This window comes from Falco biarmicus, chromosome 4 (assembly GCF_023638135.1).
Source record: "Falco biarmicus isolate bFalBia1 chromosome 4, bFalBia1.pri, whole genome shotgun sequence".
NCBI classification, from domain to species: domain Eukaryota; kingdom Metazoa; phylum Chordata; class Aves; order Falconiformes; family Falconidae; genus Falco; species Falco biarmicus.
In genome coordinates this window covers 3691604-3709003 of record NC_079291.1, presented here as the reverse complement: position 1 = coordinate 3709003, position 17400 = coordinate 3691604, and the positions used below count along the sequence as shown (strand labels likewise).

The following is a 17400-nucleotide window of genomic DNA, read 5'->3' as shown; positions in this document are numbered from 1 at the left end:
CAAAAAAAGCACCAGTCCTGGATTTTGCATTTGCTGCAAATTCAAGAAAGAAAAGGCCAAAATACCATGTTTAAAAAACAAAGAAACAAACAAAACCCTAAAAAAATAAAGTTCTTTCTTTGGAAGGTTCGGAACATTCATTTCTAAGTAAGCAGCTTGCTTTTTTTTCTTTTCTTGGGGGGGGGTGGGGGCGGGGTGGACAACATAGAGCACTGATATAATATTTTTTCATTTTAATTTTAGATTAAAGATTACTTTGGTGCTCCATGAAAAGTTGATGTAGCACAATAAATGTAAACATGGTGCTAACAAAAAAAAAAGAGCGAAAAAAACCCCAGAAAGAATAAAAAGAACTTTCCCAAACAGAAAATATTAAAATAAACATATATATATATATAATATAATACATAAATATGAAATTGGAAGGGTGGGCTTATGGTCCAGTGTTTGGGATTTATGTTAACCTAAATATGAAATGTAGTTCACACTGATGTTTTTCCCTGTATATGCATGAAATCAGGAGAGACGCTAAATCCCCTTCCAGTACTTTTAACACTGGTTGTATTGATCAGCAGTGAACAAACACGCGTGTTTTACTGTGGGCAACTATAACTATATAGTTTGGGATGGTTAGGTAATTGCTGCTTTATTTTTATTCTGTTTGAGTGATAATAGATTGTTTGGCGTATCACCGTCCATTAGCTCCCCTTACATATGTTTAAATATGAAATTACTGAATCTTCTGAATCAATTTTCCATGCTAGAAGAACAAAATATCTACTTGGTGGGTATTTTATTGTGTCTTACTGTATCTTTTAAGAATGTGTGAACAGCAGGCAATTAAAGCAAACCCACTGAACTCTTCCTCATATTGAACAGATTTCCTAAGGTTGCAGCCTTGAATCTACTGACAGCAATATGAGTATGACTGCATGTTGTGTTTGAGTCTTCAGTGATGAAGCAGAAATGCAAAGTGAGGTCTGCTTTTAACTTTTTTTTTTTTTAAGGTACATGTACATACTAATAATCTCTACTGCATCTGCTGAAGACGCACACGTGCAGAAAAATGTGTATTACACTATAGCTGATTTTGTGGCGAGTAATATTTACATCTTGAGGGAACAGGTTGAATAATGGAAATAAAGGAATTGTGCCAGCAATAAATTATCCGGAAGACTAAAAAAGAAATCTGATTCTGTCCCGCCTCCCTAAGATACTTATGGGTTTCTCATAAATATTCCTTATTGAATATTTATGGTTCATAATATGGATATATTATACATAAGGATAGCTTTCAATATCCAAGTACAACTGGTACTGAAAACCAACACTGAATTCCTTTGTAAGACCTGATCTCAGATGAATGTGCGTATTGAAATCCAACTTAGATGCGTGGTATTTCTGGAATAATATTGGGCAGGGAGAGTTCTTTCCAGAAGTTCAGAAATGCCCTGTAATGATTTCTTTGATCTGGTCAGTGCCTGTTGTGAAATGTAATACAGGTTTGGAGGAATAATTCAAAGGTGGTTATTATTTTGTGCTGTTTCGTCCTCATTTTTTTATGCTTTTTGTGAAATAAAGAAACCAGTAAAAAGGGAGTTTTGTATAAATAGTATGCTTTAGTACTATGCAAATAGTTCATAATTTAAATAGTGTAGAGGCATGTGTATGATTATGCATGCATCTTAATGGGGCTTTTTCACACTGACATTTCTTTTTAGGGTTTTGCTAAAAATATAGTGGAAGATCTCTAAAGAAAAAAATGGTTGCTAGCCTTTGTGAAGCAAGAGAGGTTTGTGCAGAGATGCAGAATACTTGTTTCCCTCACACTACAAAGAATGGTATGTGAAAGTGCTCAAGGGTGTTCATCAAATAATTTGAGTTAATGGATGGCATGAAACTTGCTCACGTATTTCTTTCCTCATTAGCACATAAATAGTGTGGCAAGGCTTTACTGAGTACATCATCCTTGCTTGGGCCCAGTTTTGTGAAGTTCAGCCGAGAAAAGCCTTTCATCCTTCCCAGGAGACAAGACAGCCTACTGCTGAACCTTGCTATTTAGATTTCACAAGATTTCTCCTTCAACTTAACAGTTGTCCCTTCCCAGCATTAGCTAAACTGGACTATCTTGCTTTGTCTTTGCTTCTAAGGGCAGCATAAGGTGTGCCTGAATAAGGGGTTCACTAGTGTATTTTGGGGTTCGCTAGTGTATTTTAGGGTCCACAGAGTCCCACCCTACTGAAATGGGTTCCTTCCTTGAGAAGTGCATACTCCTGATCCCTCTTCAAAGCAGAGGTCTCCTGAAGTTGTAAAATGCTGTACAGCTAGAGGTGCTTTGCATCCTAGCCTCTTTTTTTCCTAAACACTGCTAATGTGATGAGGAGGGCTGGGAGCTAAACTTACCATCTCCACCTCCTTATTTCTCTTGGTACAGCACTGACAAAGAACTGTATAAACATCTTTAGACAAAAGTGGGAAAAGGTTGAGGGGAAAAGCAGATATAACCAACACCTGTGTGAAAAGTAGCAGAATTAATGTCTTTCGCTTATTTATGTAAAATATGTAGTATGTAGTTAAGCTAGTGTGTGCCCCATCTGTCAAGTAAGTTTGATCACTTTTGATCTGAACATAATGCAATCAGAAGGTTGCACAGATCTGCACCATGGATATTTTTTTTTTCTCCTCCTTCCAATCAATCTTGAAGTTAACCAAGTGTTAGGTTAAGGACCAGGCTGTTGAAATACAAGTGGTGGAAGCTCAAAGACATGATTTCTCATGTTCTGGTAAAGGTGACGGGCTTTTCCCAGTACAGTCTAGCCAAACTGGGCAAACATGAATATGAGCATACAACAATGTTACTATCAATGTTTTTCCATAATGATCTGTGTGATAATAAGAAAAACTCAAAATTAATTCTGTTCTGCTACTTTTTCCCGTTGTGGCTTAGTACTACTTGTCAATGGTGAATCACAGGACAGGTTATATATGTTAGCTAGGTAGCACTGTCATTTTTTTTTAGGCTTGTGGCTGGTGGTTTTTTAGGCTGGGCAGTGGTGTGGAGCAATCCTGAGCTTGAATATCTCTATAGTGTGATCATCTTCTTTTGCAAACTCAGAATAATCCCCCTTTCCTCTCTTAGATGCATATGCAGTAACTGGAGAATGATAGATTTGTGATATGCCAACAGATGAGATGTTGCAATGTTTTAGAGACTAGAACATGAAGAAACCAGATGTAGCAAATTAATATTCAGATCCAACAAGATAGCTGTGATGCACCGTCTTCACTGTCAGTGTCAATGTTTGTGGACATGGAAACACACCTGGTCCAAGCAGGGTTAACTTGCTGCATCAGCAAGCTGTAACAGGAAAGAGGAGGAAAGGGTGCCTCATACGCTGATGATCATCATTAAGAAGATACATTCTGAAGGTCAACTGGGTTGGTTTTTATTTTTCCTTTTCAAGTGAGACCTCAAGTAAAATTTTTCAGTTTATTTACAACTCATTTTTGTAACTACCTTTACCTTCAATTTGGCTGTTTGAGTCCAGAGCTCTTAAAGTGTCTTAGAATTGTGTGTGGTAAGAGTTTTATCATATGCTAACTCTGACATCACCACATGAGTCACACTAGGGCATCATCCTGAAACAGTGCATGGTAATAGCTCAAGGAAATTTCAGGGAGAGTGTGTTCTGCTTCTGTTGATTCTTGATTCCAAAGCTTTTGGGTGTGACAAGTCTTAGAAACATTGCAAAGGTTTGATTTGAAAAGGCTTTTTTTTAATCTGAACATCACCACTGCTTTTTTGTGACTGTACGCTGGTAACAACAGCTGATGCTGTTTGTGTTATATTGCCATCTATATGGAAGGTTGTGCAACACTTTCCATTTTAAGACTGTTTCAGTTGCTTATTATGTTGCCAACATTCAGCTGTTTGGGCTGAAATTTTCCATGCTGGGCGTCTCCTTCAGGGTGAATTTCTTGGGAAAGTTTCAGTAAGAATACTTGACCCATTCCAGGGAATGAGAGGAAGGGGAAATACTATATTTTGCTCATGTTTATTAAAGTTGCTGCAAGCACTTGATTCAGAAATCATTGCACTTAGGGACATGAATTACTAGGAGGATGAAAGAGCAAGGAAAGAAAAAATGGGAGTAGAAGAGGTTTTTTTCTAAGGAGTGGGCTCCTCCCTGATGTTATGAACCATCTGCAGCAAAGCACACAAACCTCATGCTTTTCAAAACAGGATCAATGAATGACTGGGAACTGAATTATTCTTGCTTCACTGCACCGATGTGGTATATTGGATTTGGAGAGAGAGGCTTATGAAGTGTAAACACCATCCCATGCAACAGGGAAGACAACAAAAATTGTGTAGTGGTGGGACTGGAGGGGCAGAGTTATGCAGTTAAGGGCTGAAAATAGCAGAGGTAGATTTGCTCAGCAAGGAGATGGATGTGAAGACGGTGAGAGAGACTATTAAGCAAGGGGATGGGGTTTAACCTAAGTGGCCTTACAGCAGCCTTTGTTGGTTACAGTTCATTTTCTCTTTCCCACACATCTTGTGCATTTAAATGAGGCAGGGAAAATTGTATGCAATCATGTAATTTAGAGACCAGTATTCAACCTTAATTCCAGCATGTTTCATTTCTGAGCACTTGATGTTGCAACCATAATGTACTTTCAACATGAAAATTAAAGCCTTTGTTGGAAATGTCATTCTATACCCATCATTAAGATGCTTATATTGTAAGCTTTGAAGAACACCACATAGTTAGGTACAAGTATAATACTGTATCTCAATTAAAATACCGAAAAATGTTTTACTTTAATCGATTTAGACAAGTTTTCATTTCAAAACCATATCACTGCCAGTGTCTCAGCAAACTTATTTTGGGGAGTATTTGGATCTGAAAATTCCATACTTGAGGTATCAGGAACTGAACTTCTCAACAGACTGCCTTCTATTTCTCTCAGGTTCACTGTGTAGACAACAAATGATGTTTTGGAATATTATCCATCGTGCTTAGCCCAAAAGGGAATGAGTTAAAAGGACAGGGAGAAGTTTCAGCTATAACTTCAAATTCTGCTAATTTTTATGGGCTTCAACCAGACTGGTTATACCTCAATATTATTTTAACATTGTTATTTGTGGCTCAGCTTATTAAATAGCAGTGTTCATGCTGCTGCTTTTAATATCTCACAGTTGAGGTTATCTTCCAAGTTTTCAAGGATTTATAATGCTGCCATAACATTTTCTTAAGGAATAAGGCTTCCCATACAGAAGCAAGCATACAGCGTAGTACAAATTCCAATCACAGGGAATTAGACGTTTCCTAGTTAAAGGAAAGCAAATGTGTACTGAATGCCCATTTTATTAAGATCTTTTTACTACTTTTCTTCTTGAGTGAAATTTAGACTTCTGTTTGGGGACTGTTTTGTCAGTAATATCTGCACACTTGTTTAGAAAAGAGAAATTTAAAACAGAACTGTTACTATGGATATCTGCTTTTTAAATATTAACTTCATAAAAATGCCATATCCGGATTTGACATGATGTATGGTCTCTGTTCAAAGAAGATAAGCTGTCATGTCATATACCTGTTTATTAATGCCTGCAGATTGTGTGTTGATGTTATGTATCATGGCAAAGATCCACTTATTAATGCCTTCGTGGTATGGATGAACAGGATGCATCTTTATAGCTCTAATGGTACTTAAAATTTTATGCCACAGGTTTTTGACCCTGTGTTAAAGTACACAAACCTGTCTTGAAAAAGAGCTGTTTTTTTGATATCTAAGCCAAAGGGATTTTTTGTGTTTGGCATAGCTGCCTAAAGCCCCAGTTTTTTCTTTCTCTTTTCCCTATGCACCCCTACTGTTCCACAAGAGCTGTTTTTTCTCAGAGGTCTCTCCATAAGCGCAGTCAGGTTTGGACTCAACAGCCATTTGAATCTACCCAGCTTCTACCCAAACAGCACATGTTGTGAGCAGTCACAAAATGTCAGGTTTCTATGAAACGTAAACAAAAATAGTGATTCATATTATTTAAAATGTTGGTCGGGGCCCAGAAAAGAAACTGGACTGTCTTACAGCACCATGTTGCGGATGCTGTGACAGATATTATATATTGCTGTGAGACCCAATGTGACCTGGTGGTCATGTTCAGTGCAGTTGCTGGGGTGGGGTGGTCTACAGAACCAGTTTGTCCAGCCAGCCAGTGGCCTGGTCCTTCATATATAAGGTGAGGATATAAACTGCAGGCCAGATGATTGGTGTGGCAGTATTCCGTCTGCCTCCCTGTCCTCATGGTCTGCTGCTCTTCCTCGGGAGCTAAAGGTGGATCTCCTAGTCCTCTCTTGGATTCTGGACATGTGGCAAGATTTGCTTCCATGTTTTCTCATAGTATAAGCGACATGAAGACACACAGCAGGCAGTTCAGTCGCATAGCAAATACAGTTGCTGCATGACAAGAAATTTGGTAGAGTGATGGGTTGGCCCTGGCTAGCAGCCAGATACCCACACAGTTGCTTGTTCACTCACTACTACACCCCTGGCCCAAGCAAGATGGGGGAGAAAATAGGAGCAGAAGCAAGAAAACTCATGGGCTGAAATAAAGGGAATCACTTACCAAGTACTGCCATGGGCAAAACAGACTCGACCTAGGTAATTTAACTTAATTTATTGCCAGCTAGCATAAATATTTAATTACTGATTTGGGTATTGGTTATTGGGAAACAAAATTAAAACGCTAAAACCCTTAGGGTGAAAAAAGCCACCTTTCCTCCCTCTTTTCCAGGCTTATTTCATTCTAGACATTTCTCCTCCCCTGCTGCTGCTGCAGCCCACGCTCAGTCCCCTCAGCGAGGCAACGAGTGCTGCAGGGGTTGGGGCCAGGTTATAGCGGTTTCTCTCTGCACGCCCATGGGCTGCAGTTGCCTCCAGCGGTGTACCTGCTCTCCACCATGCAGCATCTCCTACTCATCTGACCTTGTTATTCTCTCCTACCCTCTGTTGTTTCCTCCTCCGTTTCCTCCTCCTCTTTCTCTCCAGCGTTTTCTACCCCTCCTTAAATACATTTTAACTGAGGTTGCACCAGCTCCCCTGATGGGCTCAGCTGTGTCTGGGTGTAACTTAACTTTTTATTCTGTATCACGTGCTAGTGTGTATTGTTTTATTCACTGACAGGTGTAGTTTGTACTTTAGCATGAAGGACAGAGGACTTGTATGGACAAGGTGATTCACTTTAGCCTATATTCTTAGGAATCCTTCAGGATGGCTGCTTATGCAGGGGAGGGAAAAGGCAAAGGATTAAAACATTGCTTGAACGCTAAGCACAGAGCCGCAGAGATGCTGTTGTGGGGGAATGCTAGTCCTTTCAAGTGAGGGTTAATACAGGTGCCAGCAATAATGCTTTGAATGTCAGCATAATGCAGTACCAGGTGTTCTGGTATAACTCTGTGTAGGCACTTGGAATAAAAGTGGTCTTTTTCACTTCAGGTTTTCTTTTTTGGAAGGAATCAGAATAAAAGTGAAAAATCTATTTTTATTCCAGGTGAGAGAACCAGTGCAAAAACTTGCACTGCTAGAATTACTGCCCTACTGGTGCACACCTTGCATTGTGCTGGTAGAATTCCCTCTCAGCATCCCGCAGAGATGAATGTTGAGTTGCGTTAGGCCTTCAGCAGCACGTGCCAAAGCTCTACAGAGAGACCTCATTTGGTTTTCAAGAGTTGGGAACTTGAGGAATTGCAGTTTAATTAGACATCTTTTATGTCAGGCAACACTGACTAAAATCTTTTTAAAAGCATGTGATTATCCTAAGTTGGAAGTAATGTATATACACAATGTAATTCATACTATCCCTTTCACCTTCAGATTCGATACATTTGCCTGTAACATTTTTATCCGGTTTAGCTAGTTTTTCACAGAAGGATTGAATGTAGTTACTGTAAAGGTTTGAGTATAGTTATTTCATTATTGTGCGCAATGCTGATCTCTGGTTGGAGTTTAAAAAACTTGTAAGTTTACACATGATGCAAATGTCTAATTTAAGTTCTACTGAAATCAGAAGCAAATGGCCCATATCTTGAACACTGGAATAAAGCTGTTGATGGAGAAGTTTGTAGTATTGAAATCTGTGCATTGCAGGGGAACTTGCCGTGGCTGAGTTTGAAGCTTCGTATGGTCACAGAGAGCAAAAAATACTTCACCTAAAGCTTGCGAACAGTGTTTGAAGCCTCTTATCCTCATAATTGTCTTTGTTCTAGATTTATGACTGATGCAGCTCGACGTGAGCAAGAGTCTTTGAAGAAAAAGATTCAGCCAAAACTCTCTTTGACTTTGTCAAGCACAGTGTCCCGTGGGAATGTATCTACTCCACCTCGCCACAGCAGTGGAAGCCTTACTCCTCCAGTCACCCCTCCAATCACCCCCTCCTCTTCATTTCGCAGTAGTACTCCTACAGGTAAGCACCTACAGTTTGGTTTATCTCAAATAAACTAGCAATTTTGCTCATGGCATTTGGAGAACAATAGACATACTGTGGCATTGAGAAGAAGAGCCACTAAAAATAAAACAGAAAAGCTTTGGGCTCTTTTATTTGCATTTGGTTTGCACTTTGTAAAATGTGTTTGGGCATTTGTTTCCAAACTCCTTGCTAAAGCAGAGAAAGGCACTAACTTTAAAAATCACAGCTGAAATTATTATACAAAGAAACTAACCTTACCAGAAATACCAAATGTGCAAAAGCCCCCCCCCCCCCCCCCCCCCCGATGTATCAGTAGGAGAGCTCTGCGCATGGTATGGTGCCCGTTTAAGATACAAGTAAAAGTGTTTGAGTGTTTGGGATCTTCCTCTCCACCCCTCTTTTATTGTGGGGGATTGAGTTCATAGATAACTAAGCAGACAGCCATTTAATGTTTTAGTATTAATGACTAAATGGAAAACTCATAGCGGTCCTTCTGACACTTTCTGGAAGTTCTGAAATGAATTGATTGTTAAGTATGTCCCTGGATATGAAAAAGGGAAGCATGCTGAGAACAGCTAAACGATAAAATCACAATGTAATTCAGAAAATTTTAGAAGATTTTCTTAATTACCTCCTATGTGAAACAAACTGATTCATTTCCTTGACATCTGATAGATGTCAAGGAATTACTGCTTTCTTTTGTTTTTGTAAAACTTCTGAGAAGGCTAATTCATGATGTGGTCAGTAGTATAACTTGGCATTATTTGTCAGGAACATTGGTTAGCGATATACTCTTTGACACATATTCCATCAAATATTAAAGAAAAAAAGCCAGCAGCTGTCTATTGAAATACTTTTATTTTTATTGTTTATATGTTTCAAACTTGTCGAAGTTCTCAGAATGTTACTTTACTTGTAGTTAAGAGAATCAGCTTGTTATGGCTAACTGAGTACCTGGGAATCCTGCCTGCCAGGTTATAAATAATACCAGCTTCCACTTTCTGCACCCTCTGTTCCAAGTTCCCCGTTGGTGCCCTGTTCCAAAGTCAGGGTTTGTAATAGCCTGGTAGCAAAAACCACATACTCATTCTTGAAGATTTTTTTTTTTTTTTACTTAACTATCAACTCAGTTGCACTTCAGCAGCCTCAGCCCAGAATTTCCATTTTTGTCATCTTAAAAAGTTTTTCTGAACCTAAAAGAAGCATTGAGGTTTTTCTGATAACTACATAATTTTCCCCAGTTGCTTGGCATAGGATTTTGTCCTCTGCAATGGTTCTAACTTGCATAGATGAGGTGCTCAAGAGTCATGAGGTGGCTGAGTTTCTGTCAGTGCGGTGCCTCAGAGGGAGCCCAGCAGACTCATTTTAGATGTGCAGCTCAAGTGTGTGTTATTGGCTGATGCAAATCTTTTTCCCTCAAGTGCAAGTATATATGGCAATTGTCTAGCAAGGTGATAAAACCAAGGACAGTTAGGCAAGATCTGTTTCAGGGAACAATTTAGAGTATGTAAATCATACGGCATTTCGGCCTCGCAGTGCCTACGTTCTCAAGCTCTACAGGCATACCCTCCACTGCATCCAGTGAGGATGAAGAATATTGCTGTATCCCTTCTCTGCGATCCTGTTTGATTTGTACTCCAAACAAACTCTTGTTAACTTGTCTTGGAATACAGATAAACATGTATGTTGTGGTAACTTAAGAAAACAAAGAGGCAGTTTCTCCTTAGTTGCCTGAAAGGGTGTCAGCTGGGTTGGTATTAAATATTTGTTATAATCCAAATATAACCGTTATTCTCATCCTCCTGTAGACCTATACTTTGTCAAAAATAAAATGGGATTGCTCTGACCCAATCTATTAATGAAAAAATCTCAATTCCCATCTCAGATGTTTGATACTTTATTAGGGTACCAAACTTCAGCAGTGTGCCTGGCATCACTGTTACTGCACAAGGTGTAACTCCAAGATGGTGCCGCTTTAGATGCCAGAAAGAAAGCATGCGTTACGGGCTAGCGAGATGGCATACAAGTATATGTGTCCCTCAGCAGAGAGTGTCTGTCCTATATGGCTCTTCGCCTTTTTTGTTTGAGGTGGAAAGCAGGATCTTCACTAATCTTTTGGGTCCCATTTTCTGTGTGCTGTCCTCCCTTTAGGTATGCTGCTTGTCTTAGCTTTCCTAGGTGTGGGTAGTCTTATCTTGGGTGAAGCCAGCAGCTGCCTGAATCCCAGACACCTTTGTGCACGTCCTTACAGCTAGGTCCTGCCGTTTCCTGATCCTGTTAAACTACTGTTGTCACCTTTCAGTAAAGTGTAATTTCATATAATGATCTCTCATTCACGGATTGACCAGACTCGAACCCACTTAGCTTGTGAAATTTGATAAGAAACAGTTCAAGGTGGTTTGGCTGCAGAGAGTGGTTAAGTTTTGCAGTAAAAATCTATGCCAAAAGACTACGGGCCAAATTCGCAGACAGACCTGAGCAGCTTCCAAGCTGACACACATACATGCTGCAAATGTTGCATGCATATGTATAGCACCTTCTGCGTAAATGAGATTATTCATGTAGCGGCAGAAATACTCACCAAAGAAGTGTGCTCTTTAAGGCTCTTCTCAGGTAATGAGGCAGACATGTATTTATCTGCAGACTCTGTATGTGTTAGTCCCCTGAAACGGCCCGTTTGTGGTTTTGGTAGGAAGTAGAAATGCAGCAGTTAATTTTCTGTGCCTCCCTTCTGTTCCCTCAGTGGTGACTGGCATGTGCTCTCTGCTTACATTTGGCTTTTTGTTCCCTCTCCTGTAACAAGTTTTCTCTTCTTCTTGAGACCTGCATCCTCTAATGGTTGCAGAAAGTTCACTTTAAAAATTTGTTCCAGTTTTTGTTTTAACAATAGTGTCTCCTGGGAGACACTGTTTAGTAGGCTTAATGCTCTTGTTAGAGTTTGCAGGCGGGATTTAGCAAAAGAAATGGCTTCCATCAGCAATACAGGCTCCTTAGGGTGATAGGGCAATACGGCTAAGTAGCACCAGCACATAGCTTATTTTGGAAAGATGTTAACAGTCTGCAAACATTGAAATGTCCCTTTATTTAAGGAGCGCTCAATTAAGTCACAAAACTTATGTTGCCTTTATTTTGAAATGTCAATTTTAAACCCACAAAACTAATGAAGTCTAGTTATGGATAGAAATGGGGCTGACATTGCATCTTTAACATACGCTGTTAATTTTTTAAATGTTTTCATACATCTGTGTGGCTCACAGATGAAATTTCTACCCCTGACTTCCTGGCTTTTGAGTGTAAGTCAGAGCATTGATGTTCCTTTGAAAATTAGGATATCTCTTCATACTGGAAAGCTTTAAGAAAGAGTAAGTGATAGTAACTTATTGGTAATTCCTTATCAAAATAACCTGGTCCCAATTTTAGTTACAGAAGTAATTCATAGTAATGAATCTCAGACTTAAAAATATATTAAAAAAATAAAACTATGCATTGAAGCAGTGCCAAAAATCATCTGAAACCACTGGTTTAGTTTTGTTTGTTTTTTCTTCCATATTTATGACTTTTTTTCCTTTTCCCTTTCCTTTTCCCTTTCCCTTTTTTTCCTTTTCTTTTTTTTTTTTTAATTTTTTTTTTTAAACAATTCCAGGCCTGGTATAGTAAATTTCAGCCTGGAGTGAAGTTTTGGCCTCCTTATAAATCCTAAAGCATGACTTTAATGCTACCAACTGGCTTTTTAATGGCTCAACCCTAAGTCTTGCCCACACCCAAAAAAAATCTAGAATGTTTTAAAACCTCATAATTAGCATTACATTTTGCTGTGAAGAAGCTGGCTCACAGACCTCCTTTCCTGTTTATTTTGATTTTAATAGATTACAAGTTATAACATTTATGCTGGTTTAATAGGTTTATAGACCTACTTACTGCCTGATCGTGTTGGGCAGTGGATGGCAGCCAGTCCTGGCAGCGAGCGTGGAGGATGCTATGGTTGGCTGGAACAGCTGCGGCCGTCTGTCAGTCCTTCCACTTGTAAAGGAGATGAAAGAGCAAAGTTTTCATGGGTGGTCATAGCTGACCCCATGGGAGAATTGGCAAGTCCCATTTTGATTTGCAGCTGTCATTTAAGTAGGTGACTAACTATTGGTTTATCTTATTAATTAGGATAAATGCCTTTCTGGGGAGTCATATTTGTGCAGTCATTTTTGATTGACTGCATTTGAAAGATTTTTACCTTTCCTTAATACGGCAAACTTCCTTGAAATTTCCCCTAACCCAATCTTAATATTTACAAAAGTGACCCCATTTTCTACCCACAGAAATACCTAACTTCTCAATCTTTTTTTCTTTCTAGTAAAAGATGAAAGTAATAATTAATTTTAATTTGGAGTAAGAAATACTTTGGATTTCTCCATTACTTACTTAGGATTGACCCTAACCTTTAAGGAATCTAAGATCTAATCAATGATGTTGTAATCAAATATCTCTAAAAATTCAGTACAGCACTATTTTAATGTCTAAAAAAACTAACAAACCATGAGGCTTTCAAGTTAGTGTTACTGACGTAGAAACCATTAAATTTCCCACCTGAGGACACTATTTGAATGATGATTTAGTAGATGTGTAGTAACTGAGTTTCAGCCAGTTAGAACATATGATGTGAAATGGGCCAATTTTTTTCTGATAAATCATATTAGTGGTGAGCCATGACTTTATATAATATGTGATTGAAAGACAGAAAATGAAATTCAATATCTTTTCAATAAAAAAAAATCAGTCTTCAACTAGTGTGTATTTTCAGAGCCTGGTGTAATTAGAAGTAATGTTGATACCATGTGTGACTGCATTCTTAAATAACTACAATGATTTTAAATATATTTGTGTTTGTTGTAGGTTTAGTTAAAAAACTAAAGAGAATCGTGTCCCATTTACATCATTAGGGAATATCTTCTAAGATTGTAATAGTTTATATATAAACTGTTATTCAAGAAAATTAATAGATTCTTATAACTCAAGACTATGAATCTTTTCTCTTATTCAGCTGGATTTTGTTCAGGATTTGAATGCAACTACTGGCAAACCCAAAAAACTTACAGCTTCCTTCTTGTGTTAATGAGTGTTCTTGCCACTGATGAAATAATTTAGAGTTTCATTGTTCCCTCTGTGGGTGACTAATTTACAGGGGTGGAATGTATGTGTATTACAACTAAAGAGCTCCTTTCTCCTCCTGCCAGAGGCAGCTGGGACTCAGAAATTAATCTGTAAGGATCCACCTTGCTTCTGGTTCATTAAGGACTTGTCTGTCGTGGGAGCTTTGATTCTCAGAAGCAAAGCACTGTGTGGCAGTTTATGAATTTTCCCAATAAACCTTGTTATCTCAAGTAATGTTATGTCAGTGACATGAGATATTGTTCCTATAATTCTGCCCTATAGCACTTGCCTTCATGGATAACTCATGAAGGAATCCCAATGGCCTCCTCGAATCTGTTCCCTTTTCTTTTTTAAGAATGCAAAAGTTGAAAGAAAACCACCCATTGTTTGCTGGTAAAAGCAATCAAAAATACAATGGTAACCAGCCATTGGAATTAGGCATTGAAACAGAGTAACAGGCATGCTGGAAACTAATATGGTTTAGATTCCAAATGTGTGTTTAATTTTTGTTACTTTAAGTTGTTTAAAAAATGCATTGTCTTGTAATGCAAAAGCTCATTCCTTTTCGTAGGTATCAAAGCAGCTAACATTTCAGTACAGTTTCCATATGTTATGCTTTCAACAATGAAGTAATCATATGGCAGAGACAGCTGTTTTGCAGAGTGTTTTAACAGCACGTTAAACAGAAACCAGCAAGAAAAAGAGATCTGCTCACCTAAGCGACTTAGTAAGTTTAAAGTGGACAGTAGAAATGTCAAATAACAGGGTTCCGTCCCCACCCCCAAATGCACTGAGGAATGAGGAGTTACGTGCTCAAACTGTTTTTGTTTATGGATGCGCTATTAATACATAGCCAAATTAATCTGAGTTTGTAGCAGAACTGCTATTTACATATTTGGCTTCTGTCAGCAGGTGGCATTTTTGAACTCCATATTAGGTTGAATCACAGTAGACTGTGAACCATTAAAATCACTATTAATTTTATAATCATCTGCAACAGCTTGGGGGTGCAATGCAGATTGGCTCAATACTGCTACAGCTAGAGAGAGCTCGCTGGTTTGAGGTGGACTTTTTTTTTAAGGATAGAGCACAGCAAAATACTATTTGATTAAGATTTTAAAGATGCTTGAAATTAGACTTTGGAGTCAGGACAAGTCAGTGGAAACAAGTACACATTACTGGCTTTTTGAAAATCGTGCTACAGGTTCAGGTCACGTGCTTAAGCACGTGATTAATGTTAAGCACCTAATACTGAGGAGGTGAATGCCTGACTTTGAGCACGTAACAAGCATTTTGTCAGACTGGAATGAAGTACTCTGCACTTGCAGAGTTGCAAGCTCAAGAATTCACGTATGTACAAAAGCCTAACTTCAGCCATTCACTTAAAAAACTCTTCACCCGTATTAGTGTATTGTAAATGCTCAGGTTTAATTATTACACCTTATGTTAATGTAGTGTAGTATCATGCAGATGTAATTGAAAAAATAATGAAAAGTAGAAATATGAGATCAAATCCCAGGGCTCTTATATTAAAGAGTTGCTGAGAAATGGGCTGAGAGTGCTACATTTTTGTGTGTTTGACTTATGGGGTGTCTTGCATAGTAAAGCACAAATCAACCAAGTTCTACTGCAGCTTGAAAAAACACTTTCAGATGTCTGAGGAACCATCTCAGTAGTTGTTCAGATTGGCAGAAATTTCTGCTTGCTTAATTGCCTGTTCAGAGACTGAAGAACTTGTATGCTATGTTTTTATTAAAAATTAGAGACATAGACCCACTCTTGTATAAACAGTATGGGCAAAAAACTAAGCCATACTTCTCAAAATGAAGACCAAATTCTGTTCTCCAACATAATGGAAGTTTGTCTGAATGCATTCAATATTTCAGGCCTGCAAGGTACGATAAAATCTGTGATAAAATACTTGAGGCAACTGTATTGTGGTCTGTGGCAAAAGTTTCCTCTGAGGGACTTCACTGGTGCCAGGATTTCACATTTCTGTGCAGATGACGAAAGAGAACTTTCTTTATAATTATTGGAGCCAACATGGTTCCATCTAATTGCAGGTTTGGGGGCCTATATTAATCCTGCATGCTAATTAATATATACCTATGTTTGCCCAGCATTTAGCAGTCTGAGGCACCTATTGTAACAGAGCCTTATGGGTGTTCTTGTAAAAAATAAATACATAAATAATAATCAAAAAAATAATGAATGGCATTGTACAAAACAGTTGATCAACATATGACTTAACTAGAATGTACGTGTGTGCTTAGACATGGTATGAGACTTTAACGCGAGCTTTTGGCTGGGGTTGTGGCTGAGCATGAATAATGCATAAAATCTGTGGTAGTTTCTAGTTTCTGCCTTAAGGAATAAAGCTATAGTAGAAGGTTTCCAATAACAATGAAAATAATAAGTAAAAGTGCAATTATTTCCTATAGCGGTTTTCTTAGCGCAGGTGGGATTTGTTCCCAGCAACAGCTAAAAGATGTTAATTTTTCAGCGCTAGATGCCCCATTCCTGTTCTAGGGAGCCAGGCTTTGACCTGGTACGTATTCGACTCTTTCCTCTAGTAATCCAGAGTGAAAAATGCTCAAGTGCTTGTCACTGTGCTTGACTAAGTGCTTCTGAAATAGATCTCTTTTTCTACCGGTCATCTGCTCTCAGGTGGCTGTCCAGGTTCCGTAGAGAAGCAAGAGTATGTATTCCGTTGGTTACTCACTGCCAAACCCAACCCAACCAAAAGACTTACGTTCCCAGAAGATACTGAAACTTAAGTTTGGAGGATCTTTGGAGCCAAGATGATCATGGTATTGCATGCGCAACAACCGTGCTGTTGTGTCATCTTGGGCGTGACTGCACGACAAATAATAATTACTAACTTAAAGCCTCAATCGAGCGGTTTGAAATTATCACGAAGACCAGGAACATTATCTTAGTCAAACCTGCACAAACTGGTGGCTCCAAGTACACCTAGACTGTATGGAAGGAACTGTATTTCGATGTCCCAAAGCAGCTGGAGGTCTCTTCTGCCGAGGGACCACTGCCAGGCTGCTGGAACTCTTGTTGCCTGTTTTCTTGATCAGTTCCGTGGAATTCTGATAATGCAGTGGCAATAACTTCCAGCAATGGACCAGTTTCTCATCATTACTTTTGGAGATAAACAATAACATCCTGTAGGAGCATGGAGGGGGCTGTAGCCCCTCAGTGTTGCTGAGGGTCAGGAGGGAAAGTGGCATAGATGTGCAGAAAGGGAAGGGGAGAGAGATTTTGCCTAAGAGATCTAAACAGGACAAGTGTTTACAGACAGAACTTTTCTGTTTAAGTTTTTTCATTTTCATTTTCAATCTACCAAAGAGTATCTTGATCTTTATCCTTTGTAGCATTTTGTTACATGCCATTTATTGAAATCTAGCTGTGTGATTACATGGCTACCTGCTCTGCAGTTTGGCTGGACCCCAGATGCAGGGCAAGGGTTGCCCTAGGCTTGACGGCTGGATCTCTTGCAAGGGAGGCCATGGTGCCCTTCTTTTTGTCCGCTAGGCAAAACTGGAGTCTTTAAGGACTCCGCAAACCCCAGCCCCCATTTGCCTTATGGGGGTTACCTGGTTTGTTTTACAATAGGTTTGAGACTCACCAAAGTCTCTCACCTCTTCCAGGTGCAGGTGGGCCAGGTGAGAGAGGAGGGTCAGTTAAGTGTTTGCAGGGAGCACAGGGGCCCCAAGAGAGCGTGACACTGGTTCTTTCAAAGTCCTGAGCTTTGGGGTATGGATCCTGGAGTATTTCTGCAG

At 39.0% G+C, this 17400-nt stretch overlaps 1 protein-coding gene across 1 annotated transcript in view; it reads left to right on the top strand.

The window, feature by feature from the left end:
- JAZF1 (JAZF zinc finger 1) overlaps positions 1 to 17400 on the top strand; it is a 195148-nt gene that overhangs the window by 156077 nt on the left and 21671 nt on the right. Inside the window, exon 3 of the mRNA XM_056336513.1 lies at positions 8268 to 8464. Coding sequence (XP_056192488.1) covers positions 8268 to 8464 — 197 coding nt within the window. The remainder of the gene's footprint in view (positions 1 to 8267; positions 8465 to 17400) is intronic.